Source organism: Elephas maximus, chromosome 2 (assembly GCF_024166365.1).
Source record: "Elephas maximus indicus isolate mEleMax1 chromosome 2, mEleMax1 primary haplotype, whole genome shotgun sequence".
Taxonomy (NCBI): Eukaryota; Metazoa; Chordata; class Mammalia; order Proboscidea; family Elephantidae; genus Elephas; species Elephas maximus.
In genome coordinates, this window is record NC_064820.1 from 19,966,574 (window position 1) to 19,989,350 (window position 22,777).

The 22,777-nt window shown below is 44.8% G+C and overlaps 1 protein-coding gene across 1 annotated transcript; it reads right to left on the minus strand.

Moving 5' to 3' along the window:
* Positions 1 to 297: 297 nt before the first annotated feature.
* ZNF622 (zinc finger protein 622) lies at positions 298 to 18,373 on the minus strand. Its single transcript, XM_049861369.1, has 6 exons — positions 17,583 to 18,373; positions 16,041 to 16,289; positions 15,634 to 15,796; positions 11,819 to 11,931; positions 2,100 to 2,243; positions 298 to 574 (listed from the first exon to the last, which is right to left on the minus strand). The coding sequence occupies exons 1-6, from the start codon at positions 18,205 to 18,207 to the stop codon at positions 447 to 449; spliced, it is 1,422 nt and encodes a 473-aa protein (XP_049717326.1). The 5' UTR covers positions 18,208 to 18,373; the 3' UTR covers positions 298 to 446.
* Between the last annotated feature and the right edge of the window lie 4,404 nt (positions 18,374 to 22,777).

Here is a 22,777-nt window from a genome sequence, read left to right on the forward strand (position 1 = left end):
CATTCAAATAAACAACATTCAACTTTCCTCCTACGTAAGCCTTAAAACCACCTTAGATGGGTTCCAGTGCCATGATGTGGTTAGGTTATCCTTCCAAAAGCTAAACCAAGGTTGGCACGGACAAGTCACTCTCGACATTTCCTGTGTTTTTCTGACAGTCATAAACCATTTAAAAGCCAAGGCAATAAGGCAACTGCCAGACAGCAGAGCAGGTCCCAAGGGTTCAGCAGAGACACTGCTCACTTTGTGGAAATGTAGACTTTGAAAACTGCCTGAAAATGACACTTGGAAACCAGATTGATTTTGACTTTTATTATGAGGTCAGAACAGACAAAGTACAGGGAGAAGTAGCAGCAAAAAGGGTGTATCCTACAACCCGCTTCCACTGGCGTGCTCAGGCAAGGGGAGCTCGTGCAGGAGACGGAATCCCCAACTCCAACAGACGCTCAGAATCTGACTTGTGCCCTAAAATGCATCTGCTTGGTGGCATTGTTCTTCATTCCTGTCTTCAGCATCCACTTTGACTTCATCCTCTGGACGTACTGCATGTCCCGCTCTCGCACAAGAGCTGCTCCTGTGGTTGAAAGGGCGACAAGAAGCAAGGCAAAGAAGCTGTTACTCACGAGCAGAGAAAACCTCATCCTCGCAGAGTCCACGTGTTGTTCTGGGGTGACTGGGTTCTTATATTTAAATCAGGAATGCTACCTTGGGATCGCCAAGCAATGGATCTCGGGGCCCATGAACATCCCAGACTGCACACCAGACCTTCTGTATACACACACATAGTTCTGGGCTGAGCGTCTTTAGTTTTCATCATCTCGAAGGGGCTTATGAACCCCAAAAGATGACACCCTATTGATCTGAGGGGGCAGACAAAAGGCAACAACTACAGATCAAGTCCGACAATCATTTCTGACGAGAGTGAGATGCAATCAGTGTCTGCTAGATTCCAGTGGCCTCACAGCTCCCGAGAAGCCACGATGAAGGAAACCACGTACGCTATCAACCTGGATTTTAATTGCCAGAGTGCCTCAGGCCATCAGAGGGCTGTGTCCTCTCACCCTCTCCAGTTCATTCGGGCTGGACTGAAGCTCTCCCTGAACACCTAGGGGTAACAGGCTTCAGACAGCGGCGTGGATTTTAATCGCCCGAGAGCCTCAGGCCCTCAGAAGGCTATGTCCTCTCACCCTCTCCAGTTCACTCGGGCTGGACTGAAGCTCTCCCTGAACCTCTAGGGATAACCGGCTTCAGACAGCAGAGTGGATTTTAATAATTTCATACTGATGAGATTGCAAAGTTTAACAATTTTCAATGGCTTTATTCTTCTGACTCTTACTCTGAGTTTTTTCTGGGAAAATTACAAAAAGAGGAAGGTATAACCAGCCTTGACTGTCAGGCAACAGCAATGTACTCCACATGCAATGTGATTTTCAGTCCTCAGAACTAAGGCAGGCTCTACTATCAGCCTCTCATTTCATCCATGAGGAGGCAGAGGCTTAGCCAGATTAATTCAATTACTCATGATTACCCTGTAAGTACCTCCAAGTACACCTTGGAAGTCATATTTGACTCAGCAGCTCATGCTGTTAACCACTAGACTACTATTTTGTTCCTGTGTGTGGCCACCAGGATAATTCAACCTATGATGCTCACTGAATACTTTTATAACCATTCTCTTCTGGAAAAAGTTAACAGTGATCAGCATTTTTTACAGCGTCATTGTGCCAGAAATGTGTTGTTGTTGTGTGCCATCAAGTCAATTTCGACTCATAGTGACCCTACAGGACAGAGGAGAACTGCTCCATACGGTTTCCAAAGGAGTGGCTGGTAGATTCGAACCACAGACCTTTTTGGTTAGCAGCCTGAGCCCTCAACCACTTCCCCACCAGGGCTCTGTGCCCGAAACGGGAAGTTTTACATAATGGAGCTTTGGGCTTACTGTCATAAGTGTATCTATCAAGTGGTGAGGGAAGTTCCTGAGCCAAGAAGTTAAGCTCCCCAAGAGAGGCTCCAAAGGACAGTGTAAATGGAAACGACTCCACTAAGCCCCTCTGGAAATGAGTTCCTGGGCCAGCCCCCGGTCACGAGGATCCCCATACCTGTGCTGCCGGTCCACCCCAGGGCTCGGTACTGCTGGAGGACTCTGCCCACTGCCTTCTTATTTTTAGCAACTGTCACAGCTCTTGACAAACCAAACCGCTGTTTGTAGTATCTCATCAGGGAGCGATGACCCACTCTGGCACCTGTTTTTCAAAAGAACAGGATGAAAACACTGAGGAAGATAGTTTTTCAAGGTGGAGCTAGAAAGCAAGGGCTTTCCAAATAAGAAATGATAGTGCCAGACCAAACAGCACTCTACTGCACCTGCTAAAGAAAGACAAAACACTAAGTAAAAGGGGGAGAAGGAGTGCAAGAAAAGAAAACCAGAGGACAGATTAAAGAAACAGAAGAGCAAGTCACTGTTAAGTGGAAAACTCAGTGTCTTGTTCTCACATATGACCTGCCTCCCTAGAAACTCACAAAGCAGCCGGCGCTAATACAAATCACAGGGAGGGCCCTGGGAGATAAGGGCTTTAGCCTGTTTTCAATACAAAGGGGATTACGCATAGATAGTGGTCCTGAGGTTTAGGTCTACACTCCACAGTCCAGGACTTGAACAGAAATCCATCCACCTTTCCTTTGCTTAAATCTTCTACTGCAGTGGTTCTCAACCAGGGGCAATTTTACCGACCCGCCCGCCAGGGGACCTCTGACAATGACTGGAGACATTCTGGTTGTCACGAATGGAGAGGTGCTACTGGCATCTAGTGGGTAGAGACCAGGGACACCGCCAACCACACTATGATGCACAGGACAGCCTTTCCACAACAAAGAATTATCTGGCTGCACACGTCTACGGTGTTGAGGCTGAGGAATCTGCTCTATTGCTTTCTAAACCGCTGTGATCACCTTGGGGACTAGAATTAAACACAATGATTATGCTAGTCTTCCTACAGCTTTTGCTTATTTAGAAGGATCTGGGAAAAGTGTAAGTCAATCACGCCTTCAGAAATGAATTTCTCATTTTAATTACCAAGTTTTTCTCACGTCATTACAATACACGATTGTATATATCACTGTCCCACAGGCCCATTGTCGTTTTGTAACGCAGTGGGGAAAGGAGAGACCCTGTACATTTCAATTCGCAAACCTATGGGATAAAGGCACTGATTCTGCCAAAAGCTTTCGGACTTCTGTAGCTGAGCTAATGAACACCGGCAGTAAAGATATTTATTGCAGGAACCGTTAGGGGTTCCTATTTAAGGGTGAGGCACATCTGATATGTTAATTAGGGGTGAGCCAATTACAGCCAGTGAACCAAATCCAGCCAGCCACTGGATCTGTTTTTGTAAATAATGTTTTACCGGCACACAGCCACGCCCATTCACATAGGTATTATCTCTGGCTGCTTTCATGCTACCAATTGGGCATAGCTGAGTACTTGTCAGAGACCCAGCAGTCCACAAGGCCTGAACTACTGACTATCCAGCCTTAAATAGGAAAAATGTGCTGAGCCCTGTGTCTTAGCTTCCCGGCAGGTGAAATCGATGAGGGCAGCCTTCACTGATGACTAACTCCAGGCACCACCAGAGCAAAAACGTGCTCCCCGGGCCACTATCATCGGCACCAGCCAAGAGTTTCCGGTACCAAATACAAGATGTTGCTGTTGTCAGCTGCTGTCCAGTTAATTCTGACTCATGGAGGCCCCATGCATGCAGAGTAGAATTGCTTCAGAGGGTTTCCAAGGCTGTGATCTTTTGGAAGCACATTATCAGACCTGTCTTCTGAGGCACCTCTAGGTGGGTTCAAACTGTCAACCTTTTGGCTAAGTCACGTGCTTAAACACCCAGGGACTCCATACACAAGTTACCCTTTCAGGATAATGTTAGGACATAAGCATTCACATATCTGCCCAGACAGACATAAATATGTAGGTATGAGTTAATGGCAGCTATACACAAACCACGAAACAGCAATTTCCACAGAAAACGAGCACTAGGTAGAACCATATATGTATCGTCTGGTTAAGTTTTACATTTACACATACAAACCATCTCTTTCAGAACCTTTTGTGTGAAGAGCTTATAAACAGGATACTACAAAATACTGTAGACAGCTGTATTTGCTTTGAAGATCTGGACCTTTAACTTGCACGAAAAAAATGCCGTCAGGTTATTTTAAATCCCTATGCTTGTTGGTGCAGTGGTTAAGTGCGTGGCTGCTAACCAAAAGGTCAGGGATTGAACCTACCAGGTGCCCTGCAGGAGAAAAATGTGACAGTCTGCTTGCCTAAAGATTAAAGCCTTGGACACCCTGTAGGCAGTTCTACCCTGCCCTATAGGGTCGCTATGAGTCAGAATCGACATCAGTGAGTTTGGTTTTGGTTTTTATACTTGGCAGAAGGAGCCCTGGTAGCACAGTGGCTAGGCATTCAGCTTCTAAGGAAAAGGTCAGTAGTTCAAACCCACCAGCCACTCCCACAGGAGAAGGATGTAGCAGCCTGCTTCTGTGAAGATTTACAGCCTTGGAGACCCTATGACGGCAGTTCTACTCTGCCCTGTAGGATCACTGTGAATCAGGATCGACTCAACAGCAACAAGCTTCTTTACTACTTGGCAAGCCACCTGGAAAATAATTTGCTTGCTACACGGATATGGAAAAGTAGCTACTTTCAAATGATTGTTTTGTGATCATACCCAAGAGATGACCAACAAAACCTTTCAAAAGCCTGTTTGAGAGCAGACACAGTCTTCCGATACCAATATGGATGAAAATGTTTCCCAGAAGCCTGGCTGTTCTGGCGGCATAAGCGTTAACAACAAAGCTCTCAGGCCACAAGAACCAAATAAGCTGGAGCTGCTGGGTGAAGGCCGAAGCCTAAGTGAGGGCTCTAGCAGGAACCCAGCACCGTCGACTGAGATTTTCTGTTTACAACGTTATGTCAGGATGCTCTAGGTATGCAATGACCATTGCTCCAAAATCAGTAAACAATGATGCTGGTCATTAGTATATAAAAAACCAGTATATTTATATTCTTAAGTAGCAATTGGAGAGATGCCTTATTGAAGCTAGCTTTTTAAGACGTCTTTGAAAAGGCTTCTGCTACTCAAGGCCATGGTTTCCAACGGCTGGCAGCAGAGAACTGGAAGCCTGTTGTCTGTGAGTATCTACTCCTGGGCTGTGTCAATGACGAGCACCTGACATTTAGCACCAAGTACAAGGTGCTGAGAAGAGCTCAACTTGAAGGCCCTCCTCCAGACACATTATTTCTAGAACACTGTGACTGCCCAATGAATAACAGGTTGGTTATGTCTGAGTTACAGGGAAGCACACAACCTATCCATCTATCATTCACTGCACCAACAACCAATTACAAAACTGCCCACCTCTTCTTAGTAGCCTTATAAAATGATGGCATCAGATACTGGAAAAGAAAATCCCTGGAGCTATAATTTTCCTAAGAATGTAATTACGTATCTCTTGTGGATCCGCCACCAGTCTCGTGTAGGCTGTCAGCAGCTAACTGAATGTGTCTTTCACACCAGCTTAGTCCTTACTGAAGAGCAATGAAGTAAACTCCAGGACTATGGCTGAGAACTCTGTAAAAGAAATGCTCACAGTGCCCTCTACTGGACGCCGCCCTTCGTCACAGGCTTTGGGGTCAGCCACTTGAGGATTTTACTAAACTCCAATCTGACTTAACTAGTTTTAAAGTACCAAAACGACTGTTTTTGAAACCAGTTTAAACCGCTCATCAAGTATAGTAGATGACATCTCTCTATACTTTCCACATGAGCATCTTTTCCAAATCAACTTCCCGTTAATATTCATGCAAACACAGTCATAGAGCTGAGCACAACTGAAGAGGCTGCAGAATCGTGCACTTGTTCAAAGAGGTAAGCCATGTGGGCGTAAGGCCACTATGTAGTTATACTGTGTTTATCCAGAGATCGTCATTCTCTTGTTGTTACGTCCCATGGAGTCACTCCCGACTCATGACAACTCTACGTACGACAGAACGAAACACTTCCCGGTCCTGCGCCATCCTCACAATCATTGCTATCTTTGAGCGCATTGTTGCAGCCACCGTGTCAATCTCATTGAGGGTCTTCCTCTTTTTCGCTGACCCTCTTAGTCATCACAAAATCCCCAACCCAGTAACGAGACACAGGAGGAAACCAATGGACTATAAACTGTCGAATCTCACTGCAGCTGTGACTGACTAAAAGATGACCAGCTCTGAAAACATGTGATGCTGAAAGCATGGATGACATTAAAAGCCCTGTGTGAGTCTGACTGGAAGAACTTCCAGAATATTGGCAGGTTTTAGTTCACCAAGAAGGCTATGTTCTCTTGCTGTTTAAACAAATTCTATTCTGTAGGGATTCCTGAAGGCTGTAAATAGTCTGCATTTGGTTGATGTTTTTTTATTAGTGGCTCTTTGTCTTCTCCAGCTCACAGATGCCCTTAAACTACAGCTTTTCCCCAGAAAGATGCACACAGCCCCAGACACAGCAGATTAAAAACATCTGCATAGCCTGACAGATGACTTTAAGAAACTATGGCCTTTCCCTAGGAAACAGCACAAACCCACACAAAAACCTTTGCCCGGCTCAGTTAAGAACCCTTGGGTTAAGGTTATCTGGCTGCCGGTGAGGCCTTTCCTGAGTCTGCCTACAAGTACAGTATTTCACAGTACTCTAACACCAAACTCTAACTACCTCCAAGTCAATGTCAAAGAGCTGGCCTAAGGTTAGCACCGAACGCTTAAAAACAACATGGCTCCGTAACTGGACCTACAGCTGTGGGCAAGGAAATCCATGCTTTAAAAATCAGAGAAAATGGCCCTTCAAGCTAATCTCACGCCACTTTCTTCTTTGACTCTATGCTGCAGGCTAAACACTCTTCTCTATAGACTCAGAAGGGCACAGTAAGAAAATATGCAACCAAACCGCCTCCAGGGCTACTTTTTAGCCTAGAAAGGCTCCTTCCCTTCTCCTTTTCCTTTACTGTTGCAGGCCCCAGGGAATGAAACCTGCTTTTCTTTTAAAGGTTGCCTCCAGCCCTCTCCAAACTTCATCAATAAACATTATCTGACTCTTGCATGGGTCATACCCTGCACTGAAATGAAAGAGATGAAAGAAGCAGTCTTTGTTCTCAAACGTAACGGGGGAAGACAGACAAGCATGTCTGTGATGACAAAGGAGCAAGATGGGTGTCCTGACAGCTATGCAAGTGTCACCAGGGCAGAGGAGATGCACCTTAGGCAGTGCCTGGACAGGATATGAGTCCAGGAAGGTGCAGGGTGAGACAGGCACGGTGCATGCAAAGGCTAAGAGGACAAAGCCAGTGGGGGGGAAAGGGGGGCAAAGGAAACGCCCAGAGCACCCAAGAAACTGGAGAAACTACAAGTTATCCTGCAGACAATGGCTCCAATGGTGGAGTTCTAGAGGGTAAAGAAAACAGACTGATGTTTGTTTTAGAAAGAATATTCTCGTGGCTGTGAGGAGACCATATTGAGATGGCCAGACAAGAAGCTATAAGGACCCTGGTGACTCAGTGGTTAAGCACTCCACTGTTAACCACAAGGTCGATGCTTCGAACCTACCAGACGCTGCGCAGGAATAGGTTGTCAGTCTGCTTCGATTATGATTTACAGCCTAGAGGGGTTGCTATGAATCAGAATCAACTTGATAGCAATGGGTTTTGGGTTAGACAGGAAGCTGTAATGGTGACATGGACAAATAAAGAGAAAACAAAACAAATATTCAAACGACATTTAGGAGTTGCACTTAGTAACTGCCTGGAGGTGAGAAAGGAAGAACGTATCCTAAGAAGATACCCAACCTTTCAGCTTTAGCTAACCTTAAAAACTTAATTGCCCTAGGAAGACATGTTTTTTAACTGAGGATTCATCTAGGTTTCAAAATTTACAGTCCAAGTGAAAATTTCTCTCAAATGTATTTCTTAAATAGGATATGCTCATTGTTACGAATATTTTGTAATACGACGTGCTAAAGTAGGTGCAAAATGAAGCCAACATTTACAGGGAGCTAGTATGGATATGGATATGGCATGGATACAGAGTCCCTGGGTGATGTGAACAGCGAAGGTGTTCCACTGCTAACCAAAAGGCTGGAGGTTCAAGTCCACCCAGACAGGCCTTGGAAGAACAGCCTGGTGGTCTACTTCTGAAAACTCAGCCGCTGAAAACCCTGTGGATCACAGTTCTTCTCTGACACGCGTGGGGCCGCCGTGAGTCAGAATCAACTCAATGGCAGCTGGTAGTATTACTACATGCCAGACGCTGCTTTAGGGGGATTATCTCATTCAGCCATCTTAACAGTCCCTGCCTAAGTTCTGTTGTTGTCCTGCTCACAATTAAGGAAGTGGAAGCTAACGGGACAAGGGGCTAAACAAATGCAGCAGTCATCCTGGAAAAGCAGCACTGACATATTTATGACGTAACGTTTGGTACTCGCATAAGAGTGAAAACAAGAAATCAACAGAAGAGACTCCTTGTAATATATTTAGGCCTGCTTTGCTCCTGTGTATGTACAAGCCATAATATTCTACTGCATTATATACAGCTTTCTGATCACGGTGAGGAGAATCGTATCTTCAAAACAGGTTTTGCCTGCCCGTTGCTTTCACTGTCATACAACAAAGCAGCCCTTAGCCTTAAGAGGTTATCATTCTGTGTTATAGACGGCTGTCTATACTTAAGTCGTATTACTCTATGTGTAAAGCAGTACCACAGGGTTGCTTCTTCATGGCAGACTTCTCCTCTGGCAGGGCATGTTGCTCCTGCCCCGCCGTTACTGCAAACCCCCAGAGGCAGGCAGCAAAGTGGTAAAAAAGGCCCACTCTTGGGTGAGTTGGTCAACCTAAGCTTTGGTTATCTCCTATGTCAAATGAGGATAAGATCTACCTCGTAGGCTTTTGGTACAGATAATACATGTTCCCAAGCGTGCTAACTTTACGTACTACCTGCTCAGTAAATACTAGGTATTGTTAAAAGCATTACTGTCATCTCTACCATCCCATTCCTTTACTTCTGACACGTCGTCTTCTCCCAATCTCATAAGCTAATCACAACACTTTTTTCTTCCCACACAACAAACAACAACAGTAGACACTTCTCATATCCGTGGCCTATCTTCATCTTTCCCTATCACCCTTGAGTCCTGTTCCCTAAAGCAGGAGGTGGAATTCAAATTCTAAGCCTCCCCCTACAACTAGAACGCAGGCAGGCAACCCAGGCGCTGTCAATCAGACACATCCAAACCAGACTACCACCAGGAACTCTGAGCAGCATGAGGAAGCAGCCCTGTAGGAAGCAGCCCTCTGGTGGGCAACAGTGGCTCCAGAAGTTTTCTCAGGCAGCAGTGGTTGCAGGTCGAGTTCAGGACTCACGGCTACAGTAGTACCAGTTCCCCCAGAACCAAGTTCCTGGCGTTCACAGCATGGTAACAGCAGTAGCAATGGTTTCCTTGACAGGGGTGTTCTGAGGTCTGGTTTTGGACATTAATTCTAAAAGCTTAGCCTTGAATCTGTTTCCTCAGCCCTTGAAAAGATTCTGTGGGTGACCCAATAACCTGGAATAAAACTCTTTTCTGCTTAAGACAGCCCGGATGGATTCTGTTGTGTGTAAGTAAGACACTTGACCAACACACAAACGAACCAATCCTTGCCTCTTTTCAATCGTGTGCACTGGTTGTGTGCTAAGAAGTGGTGTTTTACCTACCACGGATGTATTTTTTCTTGGACACATCTGTGTCCAGCACTTCTGTGGAATCCTAAGGATTCTGGCAGACCAACCGCCAGATAACTGGGATTTTACTAGACCTGAAAACCTTGGGGGGAAAATGCAATATAAGATTGTAACTCTTTTCAGGAAAATCTGTTCTCATTGAAACACGTATTTAAGAAAGACAGCCACAAGTTGGTCTAGTGTGACTGCCGTAAAGCAGTATTTTTATCTTTACATGTGATACCAACAGGAAAGCTAAGAAATTAGTACTAGAAGAGTTAGGAAAAAACCTTAGGAGATTTATTTCATTAAATAGGAAACTAGATTATTGTGCTTTTAAGGTGAAGATTTAAGATCTCATCCTCAGCACAGCTTTAAATTCTATGACTAAAAGGTTAAGCTATATAGCCACACAAAAATACTACACAGGTCTTAAAAAGAAATGAAATAGGCCTATATGTACCACTTGAAAAGTTACACATGACACCTTACGTAAAAGGCCAAGTTGCAGAACAATCCTCAGAATAAGCTCTCATTTCTATTTTAAAGCCGAAACCAATTCGGAATACACAGATATATGTGTACGTACACATGTTCACCGGGAGAGATGAGCCCCAAACTCCCAGTAATGGTAACCGCTGGGTAGAGGCGTAGAAGAAAGGGGCTCTTGTTTTCTATTTTATAACCACCAACACCAAAAGAGCATGCTACGAGTACTTTTACTCTCTTCTGCTTTTTTGTATTTTCCAAAAATACCAGGATTAGAAATGTGGGTAATTTCCGTCACCAAAAAATTAAAAAATGAATCCTACAAATGAAAAAAGAAATCTCATATTTACCACCACAGTAACCAAAAACATCAGATTATATTTAGGTTTTACTCCCTTGTGAAGTAATCACATTTCTACATGAATGAACTGAAAATTCACTGGGTGGCACACGAACAGTTAAGCACTAGTCTACTGGCTGAAAGGTTGGCAGTTTGAACCCACTGAGAGTCGCCTCAGAAGGCAGGCCTGGCAATCCGCTTCCAAAAGGTCACAACAGCCTTGAAAACCTTATGGTGCAGTTCTGCTCTGCACACACATGACTGCCATGGGTCGCAACTGACTCAACTGCAGCCAACAACAATAGGACACAACATAAATGCTGGACCAGGCCTTTACAAAGACAGACAGCATTTTAACTTACACTAAAACCAAAGAATAACATCGTGCTTTTCAGGGTTTTTTTGTGATGATTAAAGGATTATTATTAAAATATTGAAAGTACATGAAACTTAAGGGAAAAAAGATAACAATACGTTGTATGTTTTTGTTTCTGATGCTTTGAAGAGTCTCAGCCACATTTTCAACCAACCAAATGCCAGCATCATATGTATTACCTATGTGCGCTCGTGCAGCCAATGTGAGTCAAGCCTAGGTCCTTCTGGGAGACACTCTGTACAAGGGACGGCGTACAGTGTAGCTAGTGATCAAGGGGAAACAAGTCAACTAAGGTGAATGACGTTACTCTCTTTCTAATGCTCTTAAGTAGAGACTGACAAAGGTTGATACCAAACCAGCTAGAACTAAGTCCATATTTGAAAGGGTAAATCATACAAAAAGCAGCAAAAATACCAGACACTCCAAGTACATAAGCAGGAAAGAAAAAAGCAGCAAAAGGAATCAGTTCAAAGAATAAAGATTAACACACAAAACTTAGATGGGACCAGGAAATGGAAAAACATTAGAAAAGGTCTACATATTTACAATAAATACAAGAAAGAAAAGAAAATCCAGATGAAAACATCCTGAATCATAACAGAAATGAGAGTAAAAACAATGGCCCAATTTAAACAAAGCAGCCATGAGCTGGAACTGACTCAACAGCCACTAACAACAAGAGACAACCTTCAGAGTCTACCAGGTACACTTTGCGTTTGAAGTCCTATTTCTCGCAGTATGGAAGGTAACAGATGGTGGAATGTGTCTCTCCAACAACCCCTCTTAGCAGTAAGCTATTTAGTCTGACAAGTGCACTTACCAGAAGGCAGAATCAGCTCCATGGTGTCGTCGTCGTACTCCACATTCTTATCTGAGGGAAAAGCCTCAGCCTCACCGGCATCCTCCCCCTCCTTGTGATCTGGATAGCTACTCCTGTAACAGTGAAATGGCAAAGAGAGACCAGTAGCTCAAGTGTGATTAAAAGATATAAACCGTATTTGCAAATGTCGCAAACCCGAGGCTACCTCAGAGGGGACTGCCAGCTGAAAGGCCTTTGGGGGAAAACAATCCGTTAGCATCTTCTCTGTAGTGAAAGTGAGCAAACGATGTGTAACTGCACTCACTCACCCCAGGAAGGCAGCAGGACTCAGAGAGGATGGGGAGAACACACAGTAGGGGATAACCATTACAAAACGAGTTCTGGAATAGCTAACTGTCCAAGAGAACTTTCTATGATGATGGAAATGTTCTTTGTCTGTGCTGCCCAATACACAGCTACTGGACACACATGGCTGCTGAACATGTGAGATGCAACCGAAGAATTAAATGTTTAATTTAACTTAAATTGCCAATGGTTATACCGAGTGACTGCCATACTGGACGGTGCGGTTCTTGAAGAATATCTGTGTTCCAAGAACTGTTCACAAATTCATATATTCATATATACACATAGAAAATGACTGGAAAAACACACATTAAAATGTTAACAGTAAGAGAGGCAACCCAATAGAAAAATGAACGAAGAATTTGATCAGCTAGTTCACAAAAGATATCCAAATGGCCAGTTAATGCACAAAAGGGTTTCAAACTTCATCACTCACCATCAGGGACATGTAAATTAAAGCCACAATGGACTACCACTGCATCCCTGCCAAAACGGCTAAAATGAAAAAGTCTGAGAGAAGCAGAACTTTCCCTCTACAAGTGTGGAGAACCACTTTGGAAAATGATATCTTCTAAGACTGGACATACACACATCCTCTGTTCTGAGAGAATTCCATTCTTAGGGATATACCCTATACATATGCATACATGTGTTTACCAAAAGGAACATACTAGAATTATCTGGCGCCCTGACGACACAGTGGTTAAGAGCTCAGCTGCTAACCAAAAGGTCGGCAGTTCGAATCCACCAATCACTCCTTGGAAACCCTATGGGACAGTTCTACTCTAGAGGTCCTATAGGGTTGCTCTGAGTTGCAGCTGACTCAGCAGCAACGGGAAAGGATTATCTAGCAGCATCATCCCCAATAGCCTCAAAGTGGAAACCAATCCAATGTGCATCATTAGTGGACTAAATATTGTGGTTCACACAACAGAATACTCCAGAATAATGAGAATGAATGATCTACAACTGTTGCTGTGTGCTACTGAGTCAATTCTGACTCAAAACCACCCTATATACCAGAGCAGAACTGCCTCATAGGCCTTCCTAGGCTGTAATCTTTCTGGGAACAGATCGCCGTGTCTTTTTTCCTGTGGAACTGCTGGTGGGTTCAAACCATCGATCTTTCGGTTAGCAGCCGAGTGCTTAACCACTGCATCACCAGGGCTCCTTGGTCTACAGCTACCTACCAGTTACAAGGATGAAAGTCACAAACGTAAAGTTGCATAAAAGATGTCAGGCTCCAAAGGGTATATTCTTTGTGATTCCGTTTATAAAAAGTACAAAAATGAGCAAAACTAATCTATTTGACTGGAGGTCAGAACAGTGGTTTTCCTTGGAGACAGGAGTGGTAGCACCCGGGAGGACAGGGAGGGAAACGCCAGGGTACCGGTGATGATGCTCTTGATCTATGTGCTGGTTATGTAAGGGAGTTCAGTTTCAAATTTCACTGAACTATAGTAAGTGTTCACATATGCACTTTTCTGTAAGTTTATTATTCTGCAATAAAATGTCTGAAGTCCAGAATAAGACATTAGCAGCAGTTGTCTTGGGAGGGGCGGAATTACAGGCCCTTCATCATTTTTAACTGAGGTAACCCACATAAAAGCATTCAGAGCTGTGTGCAGCGGGTAGAGTAAGCACTCAATAGATGATGGTTTTGCATGTGAAGGCTTTCTAATTTCCAAGTTTTCCTTAATGAACTTTTAAAAATTTTTTTAAGGGGAAAATAATTTAACATGCATAGTTCACACTTTTCACTTCTAGGTACAAGTAGAATAAAAACCTAGAGAGTCCAAAAAAGTATATTTAAACTTGAGGAAATTCATTTCCGAACAATTTATATTAGTTATATACTTCAATTCAAACAACAGTTTGAGCAACACTCAGTAAACAAGAGGTGCTGCCCTTCTGAAGCTTAGGCCCTAGTAGAAGATAAGAGATAACGAGCAAATAATACATATGTCAAATGGTAGTAAGGGCTATGAAGAAAAATAAAGCAGGGTAAAAAGGACTACAAAAACCACACTCATTGCCCTGGTGTTGATTCCATCTCACAGCAACCCTGCAGGACACAGGAGAACTGCCCCACGTGGTTTCCAAGGAGTAGCTGGTAGATTCGAACCGCCAAACTTTTGGTTGGAAGCTGAACTCTTAGCCACTTCACCACCAGGGCTCCAAAAAGGACCGAGTAAACATATTTTATGTAAGGTTGTCAAGGCAAGTCGCTCTGAGGTGAAATTTATGCCAAGCCCTGAAGGAAGGAAGGAAGGGGCTGAGGCATTTAACTGAGGGGAGAGTACACAGGCAAACATCCTGAAAAACACATTTGCTAGGAATCCAGGGTCCCTCCTGGAACAATGAGTAAGAAATAGAACAAAATGCCAGAAACACTGCTGGGTTGTATCATGTAGGGCCTTGGAGGCCATTATAAGAACTCTAGCTTCTATGCTAAGATGGGAAGCCAAGTAAGTAGAATCTGATTCGACTTCTGTTTTAAAAGCATCCCTCTGGGTAGAGTGTTGAGTACAGAATGCAGGGGGTTAAGAATGAAAGTAGGGAAACCAGGCTGGCAGGACTCTACTGCAACAATTCAGGCGGTAGCAGCAGTGAAAGTCGTGAGTAGTCGTCAGTTTCTGGAGATATCCTAAGGTCATGGAACTAATGTATGCGTGCAAGAAAACGGAAGAGTAAAGGATAACTCCAAGGTTTCTCGTTTAAGTCACCAGAAAGAGTTCTCATTTACCTAGGGGCAGGTTGGGGGCATACCAGGAGTTAGATTTTGAACATGTTAAGTATCTCCTTTGGACATTCAAGCAGAACTGTAAAATGGACAGTTGGATATGTAAGTCTGGAGCTGAGGGGACAGCTAAGCTGGAGACAGAAATGTAGGAGTCATTAGCATACTGGAGTCACTGAAACCTATGAGACTGGCGAGGATCCGGCATAAAATCATGAAGAGAATGAGGATGAAGAGCCAGGGTAATGAGTGAGCGCTGTGGCACTCCAAGACAGCTGCTGCTTGTACCCACTGGACTCAATCTCTGGTATCTGCTTCAAGCACTCCGATTACAGTAAGATCAAGATGTCGCTGTGAGTCAAAATTGACTCCACAGCAATGGGTTTGTTTTTTGGTGTGGTTTAGAGATTCCCTACAAAAGGTAACTAGCAAAACAACCTCTAAGCATTTAACAACAGAAATCAAAAACAAGTTTCAGCGTCAGGGAAAACGTAAGTTTGGGCTTGAGTTCGCTCTTTACCAGATGTGTTAAAGTCCATTTCTCATCTACAAAATGGGATGGGGGTCCGGAGGAAATAACTATCTCACAGAAAGGCCTAATTTCCAAGGGTTGTAAGGGTTGTTAAGCACACAAGGTCCTGTGCCAGACACACAGCAGCACATGACTAATACCACTCCAATGTAAATATGACCACCTCACTTCACTTCCCACTGCCAACCACAGACATACCTAAAATCGTAGAAGTCTGCGAATTCCAAAGCCGCGTCCCCGTCTGTGAAGAGCTTACAGTGGCTCTTGTCGTTCATGTGCGCCTGTACAGCCTCTGTGGAGTAGAAGGATTTCCCTTTCTCATTGCACCACAGGCAAATCTTCCCAACGCCAACTTTCTCCCCTGGAAAAACAATGAGGAAAAAATAGGAAAGAAGCTTTTGGTAGGCAGATTACGATTCACCGTTTATCTCCACGATTCAAAAAACATTCACTGAAATTCTGATTCTCCCAAAATAAGCAGGTAATTCAATCGAAGGTTGATGCGAAACAGAACTAATGCAGAAAAGGGGAACTACGTCACTCCCTTAGCCCTACCCCTCAATAATGTGGTTTTTCCTTGTTAAAAAGAAAACCACTGTACTTACCCAAGTATCTAATCAGTCCCTTAAGATCAGAAAGATATTCTATATCGGGAATAAAAAAGCTGTGGACTTTTGTCATATGAGCCACATTCTTCATCAGGGAGCTTGAATGGTGGGAACAGAATAAGCACTCTGTTAGAGGAATGGCGCCAAGGGGTGGTCGCTCCCCAGTCCCGTCCTCCTCGGCACCTTCTTCCACCTCCTCAGCATCCTCACATTCCAACTCTTCATCGGAATCGAGATCTTCCCAACCTTCAAGGCAAGAGTTTTGAAAAACAAAGTCAGTTTAAGGAAAGAGATAACCGCAATCAGAGGTATCACAAAGATCAACAAACACAAGGTGGGACAGTTCCTACATTTGGGGAGACAGGTGCAAATCCTTTTTCGAGATCTGAATTTCAGCTGCTCATTTCCTGCAGACCAGTACATATGGCTAAGAGATTCCTTCATTAATCTCTCCTTCCCATACCGGGTAAGCTCCTGAAGGAGAGTCTTCCGCTGCTTTCTATGCTTCGTGGCACCTAACCCAGGGCTGCACACATGCTTAAGCGGCCTCCTATCTGGCTGAATGATGGCATTTTAAAAGCTATTAGAACGGTGCTTGTTTCTCCTATTTCTCAAGAACGCTGTGGTGCGTGTGTGTGTGGTAGCGGTCGTGCTATACGAACACATACAACATCAGTGTTACTAGGATGTGAGAGCAAAGAACAAAATCAAACTGAAACCCAAACCCACTGCCGTCAAATCGATTCCGACTCACAGTGACCCTGTACAACAGAGTAGAACTGCCCCATAGGGTTTCCAAGGCTGTGATCTTTATGGAAGCAGACTGCCGTATCTTTTCTCCCACAGAGTGGCTGGTGGGTTCGAACCACTGACCCTCTGGTTAGCAGCACAGTGCTTAACCACTGCACTGCCAGGGCTCCCTCAAAGAATGAAATAAATCGTCCATAAAGTCAAGGGGGCTGGGTTACTGGCTCAAACCACACATTTCAGGTTGGCTAGCTGATTGTGAGCCCTTCATTTTATTGTTCTGATAAACTAAATTAAGTGCAAACCCATCATACCTGGAAACCCACTACAATCACAAATTCTACATCAGATGGTGTGACAGGAGCAAGTTTTCCTATAAGCCAAAAAACCAAACCAGTTGCCAGTGGAGTTGACTCTGACTCATGGTGACCCCATGTGTTTCAGAGCAGAGCTGTGCTCCACAGTTTTCAATGGCTGATTTTTTGGCGGCAGATAACCAGGCCTTTCTTCCTAGGCACCTCTGGGTGGGTTCACCAACCTTTAGTTATTCACTCAGTCTTCCAATTCATCCTACAGATATGTAGTAAGCAACCATTTCTTTTTCCCAGGTAATGTTTCAGCCTTGAATATATGATGGTATGTTAAACAGGCAGAATTCCCTATGTGGATGCTGGCCAAATAAGGCACTTCAGTAAGCATCTAAGCCGCCCTCGCTCTTCAGTTTTCACTCGAAAGCGGACCGTCAGCCTCGAGTGTCAATCCCCATTTCCCCCTCTCCGACAGGGCCATTACCGTCTTCGTCCGGGTCCTCCTCCTCCTCCTCGCTCTCCTCCCCCTGCTGCTTTGCCAGCTTCTTCGCCTGCTGTTCAAACCACTGGAGCCGGGGAGGCTTTTCGGCCGGCTCTCGGTCGTGAGTCACACGGCGACTGTCTGCCGGGGCCACCGGACCCCAGGACTCGTCCCTCGGCTCCAAGGGGGCCTTCTTGGGCGACATGGACGGCTGCGCCTTGATGGCCTGCTGGATGGCCGCGTTCATGGCATCCTTGTCCACCCCGTCGGCCCCCAGCCCTTTCTCCAGGTTCTTCTCGTTCATCATCTCCACCCTCCGACTCACCGCCTGCACCGCCTTCTTCTCCAGCTCCACGTGCCGCCGCGACTTGAGGTGGTTCTCGTAAGCGTTGAAGGAGGCGAACTTCTTGCTGCAGACGGTGCAGTAGGTGGCCGTGCCCTTGCTCTCCTGCTCCGCCAAGGCCCGCTGCGCCCGCACCCGCTCCTGGAAGCCCTCTGCGGTGACCGGGGCCATGTCGGCCACTTTCCGCCGCAGGTTGTAGCGGTGCCAGTCCGTCTTGTAGTGGGCTCGCTGCATCTCCGCGTCGTGGAACGCCACTCGGCAAGTGATACACGTGTACGTCGCCATCGCCAGGCCAGCAATGAGCCGCGACTCAGCTACGAACCAGTGACCAAAGCCCTGACCCCACGCAGCCCTCTCAGACTTTAACTCGCCTCTCTGCCCACAGAATCAAAACACCGCAGGCTCCCCGCGTCTCCCTGAGGGAACTTCCGGAGCCGGAAGTTAGTACCAGCTAGACAGGAAGTCCCGCCCCACGGCCCGCAGCCGCGCCCCCTTGAGCCGCCTGTAGCTAGTCAGGGCCTGGCCAGCCAGCCTGATGGGAGGTATTGATTGGCGGGCGCTGCGCCGCCGCGTGCGTTCCTGGTTGTACTGTGCGGTGTGACGTGTTAGGGCGGGGGCTCTGCGGAAAAGGCGGGGGTGGGCGGGGCAGCTGCGGCCCTGGTGACGCGAGGGGCGGGGCCGATCTAGGGACAGAGGGGCACCGGGCAGCGCTCTGCGCCCTGGAGCCGGTGAGCGGCTGTCGCCATTGTTGGGGCTGCTCTTTATGGCCCGGGGCAGAGCACCCAGGCCTCGCCAGGCAGGCTGGAGGTGTGCAGAGAGCCCAAGACCGAGCCGCGACGAAGCTCTGCATGGACAGTTTGCCACCTAGGCGGAAATAGCCCAGCCAAGCCGCTGCCCGGTAGACGTATAATCCAGGCCACATATGTAATCTTAAACCTCTTAGTAGCCACTTAAAAAAAAAAAAAGGTAAATTGCATTTAGTGATATAGATTATTTAACTTAATATATCCATGGTTGTTTCAGCCACCCCTTATGCATGTGAAAACTGGACGTGAAAAAAGACGATTGAAGAATTGACGCATTCAGATTGTGGTGTTGGCGAAGAGTCTTGAATATACCGTGGATCGCCAGAAGGAGCAATCAGTCTTAGAAGAAATAAAACCGGAATGCTCCTTAGAAGCGAAGACGGAGAAGCATGGGCTCCCTTACTTTGGACATGTCATCCAGAAAGACCAATTGTTAAAAAGGATATCACGGTTAGTACAGGGACAGTAAAAACGAGGGAAACCCTAGATGAGATGGGTTGACGCAGTAGCTGAAACAGTGGACTCAAACACGCGAACAGTGGTGAAGATGGCACAGGACCAGGCTATATTTCATTGTTAAGCCGACTCGACAGCAGCTAATAACATCCCAAATACTGTTTCAACATGTAATCAATTTAAAAGATGCTTTATATTCTTTTGTCGGTATTAAGTCTTGGAAATCTGGTGTGTTTTACTCTTACAGGACCAGTTGCTGTCATGGCTACCCCATTTGTGTCAGAGTAGAACTGTGCTCCACAGGGTTTTTAATGACTAATTTTTTAGAAGTAGATCACCAGGCCTTTCTTCTGAGGTGCCTCTGGGTGGACTCAGAATTCCAACCTTTTGGTTAGCAGCTAAGTACTTACTGATTGCACCACCCAAGGACTCCAGGAAATTCAGAGATAGTTTCATATGTGCAGCCTAGCTGAGCCAGAAATAATGTCTACTACCAACTCTTTAATTGGTGTGTAATACTGTATGTTGTTGTTAGGTGTCATCTAGTAGGTTCCGACTCATAGCGACCCTATGTACAACAGAAAGTGCACCATCCTCACAATCGTTATGCTTAAGGCCATTGTTGCAGCCACCGTGTCAGTCCATCTCATTGAGGGTCTTCCTCTTTTTCGCTGACGCTGGGCTTCACCAAGCATGATGTCCTTCTCCAGGGACTGATCCCTCCTGACAACATGTCCAAAGTATGTAAGATGTAGTCTTGCCAGCCTTCCTTCTAAGGAGCATTCTGGTTGTATTTCTTCCAAGACAGATTTGTTCGTTCTTTTGGCAGTCCAACACCACAATTCAAAGGTGTCAGTTCTTCTTTGGTCTTCCTTATTCATCACCCAGCTTTTGCATGCATATGATCTGATTGAAAACACCATGGCCTGGATCAGGCAGACCTTAGTGTTCAAGGTGACATCTTTGCTTTTCAACACTTTACAGAGGTCTTTTGCAGCAGATTTGCCCAATGCAATGCATCTTTTGGTTTCTTAACTGCTGCTTCCATGGGTGTTGTAAGATGTTGTGTATTCCTTTGTTGGTATTAAGTCTTGGAAATCTGGTGTGAACACCCATAATATTGTATAGGTATCTATTGTGTATCAAATTGTCTTAAAATTTAGCAGCCACAGGGCTCCTGTGGAACATTCAGATTATCAAACTGATCTTCCTAAACCATTTTCCCCCTACTCACGAATGGTTGTCTGTTGCCCATAAGATAAAGTTTAAATTCCTTTGCCTGGCTTTCAGTATCTTCCATAATCTTTCCCCATGCTATCTGCCCTTTATAATACTCTACTAGCTCTAAATTGACTAAAACACCCCTGCTTTCAAAGAGTGTTTTATGACTCATTAGGAATGGTAAGAAATACACAATTCACTATAATGAACACGGTTTAGTGCAAAATACAAAGACAGAGCAATAGGGATTTGGAAGAGATACCTTATCCAGTTAGAGCAAAAAAGTTTTCACTAAGAAGTTGACATTTTCAGATGGGTTCTGGGATTGAGGATTTCACCTGCAAGTGGAAAAGGAGGTGGACCAGGTAGAAGAAATGCTGTGGAGGGAGGAAAACAAGGGGCATATTTAGGAAGAGTGCAAGTCTAGTTTGGCTGAAACATAGGATACAAGGAGGAAAAGTAAGAGTGAAAAGTGTTAAGTCATCATTAAGTAAAGCCTTTCCATTTCTGAAACACATAAATCCCTGTTGTTAGTTGCCGTGGAGTTGGTCCCCCAACTCACAGTGACTCAGCAAACAATGCTTCCCAGTCGTCCATCTTAGAATGGAAACTCGACTGAAACCTGTTCAGCATCGTAGCAACATACAAGCCTCTGCTGACAGATAGATGGCGACAGCGCATGAGGTACGTATGTTGGGCAGGATCAAACCTGGGTCTCCGGCATGGAAGCCGAGAATTCTACCGCTGAGCCACCATTTCCCCCGTCTGCGGATCCCTTCTGTTTACCAAATGAAGACTCAACAGCAGACTCTGCAATTCAAGAACCACATTACTTTGTGTCCTGACATAGTTTGGAATTAAGCGAACTATCTTAAGGGCTATGTCACAGTATCCAAAACAAATTCTAATTTTCAATATTTTTAAATCTATATTGTTACAGGCAGTCTCAGTTTACATTTTTCTGTAGTGTTCATTGTGTGCTCACACATTTGGTAATATTTTTTGATAATATTCTCAGCAGAGATTAGATGCATTAAGTTAGACAGTACTGTTGCCTCCATGAACTGCCTCCTTTGCCATGAAACCAGAACTGGATGGTGCCTAGTTACCATTATTGAACATTCTGATCAAAGATTCCATATAAGAATCCTGATCAAAAGGGGGAAAATGCAGAACAGAATTTCAAATTCTTATCAACTTGAAACTTCCTATAGCCATGGAGGCTGGATGAACCCCTGAAACTATTGCCCTGAGATAACCTTTAAACCTTAAACCAAAAATACTCCCTGATGTCCTCTTAAGTAGTTTAGCTTAACTAGTAAAGAGCCCTGGTGGTGCAGTAGTTAAGAGCTCAGCTACTAACCAAAAGGTCAGCAGTTCAAATCCACCAGCTCTTTCTTGAAAACTCTATGGAGCAATTCTACTCTGTCCTATAGGGTCACTATGAGATGTAATCGACTGGAAGGCAACAGGTTTGGTTTTGGGGTTTAGTTGTAGAATCATGATGATTAAATATCCTAACTGTAATTGAGTGTCTTCTATAGTTTAGACTCAGGGTGGGCAAACTTCTTCTGTAAAGGGCCATGTATTTTAGGCTTTGTAGGCTGTTGCAGGCCTGGTCCCTGTTGCAACCATTTCCTTTTGCTGTTACGGCATAAAAGTGGCCATAAATAATACAGAAATGAACTTGGCAGTGTTCCAATAAAACTGTATTTATGGATGCTGAAATTTGAATTTCATGTATTTTCCCCATGCCACAAAATATTATTCTTTTGCTTTTTCCCCCCAACTATTCAAAAATGTAAAAAATAATCCCTAGCTTGCGGGCCATACAAAAACAGCTGGCAGGCCAGATTTGGCCAATGAGGCATAGTTTGCCGACCCCAGTCTTAAACTCTTAATCCTCACAACATCCTAGGAGGTAGGTCCTATTACATCTTAATTTTGTACATTAGAAAAACAAGCAGAGGGTTGTCAGGTGACTTTCTCAGCATCCCACAGGAAGTGTTAGAATCTCGTACATGTTCCACAGAGTCAGGTGAAGTAATAGACATTTCCCAACATTGTCCATCCAGTTATTTGAAAGGCATTTATTGGACAATGAGCCTAACAGTGCTAAGCCCATGATAGCCATTAAAAGAAACTTATAGTTTTCTTATGAGTAGGTACTTGTTGATTGCCTTTGTTTTAATGTGTAAAAAGAGTCAGAAAAAAAAAAATCAGTATCTTGATTTTTGTACAGCTTTTTTCATCCCTGAAAAGAGCTTCAGGCATACTTTTTTTCATTCCTTTTCAAAGCATCCCAGTGTAAGAGCACAGGAATTTGTTACTCCGTGTTTGGAAAACTGAGGCCATGGCTTGGGAGCGTTAAG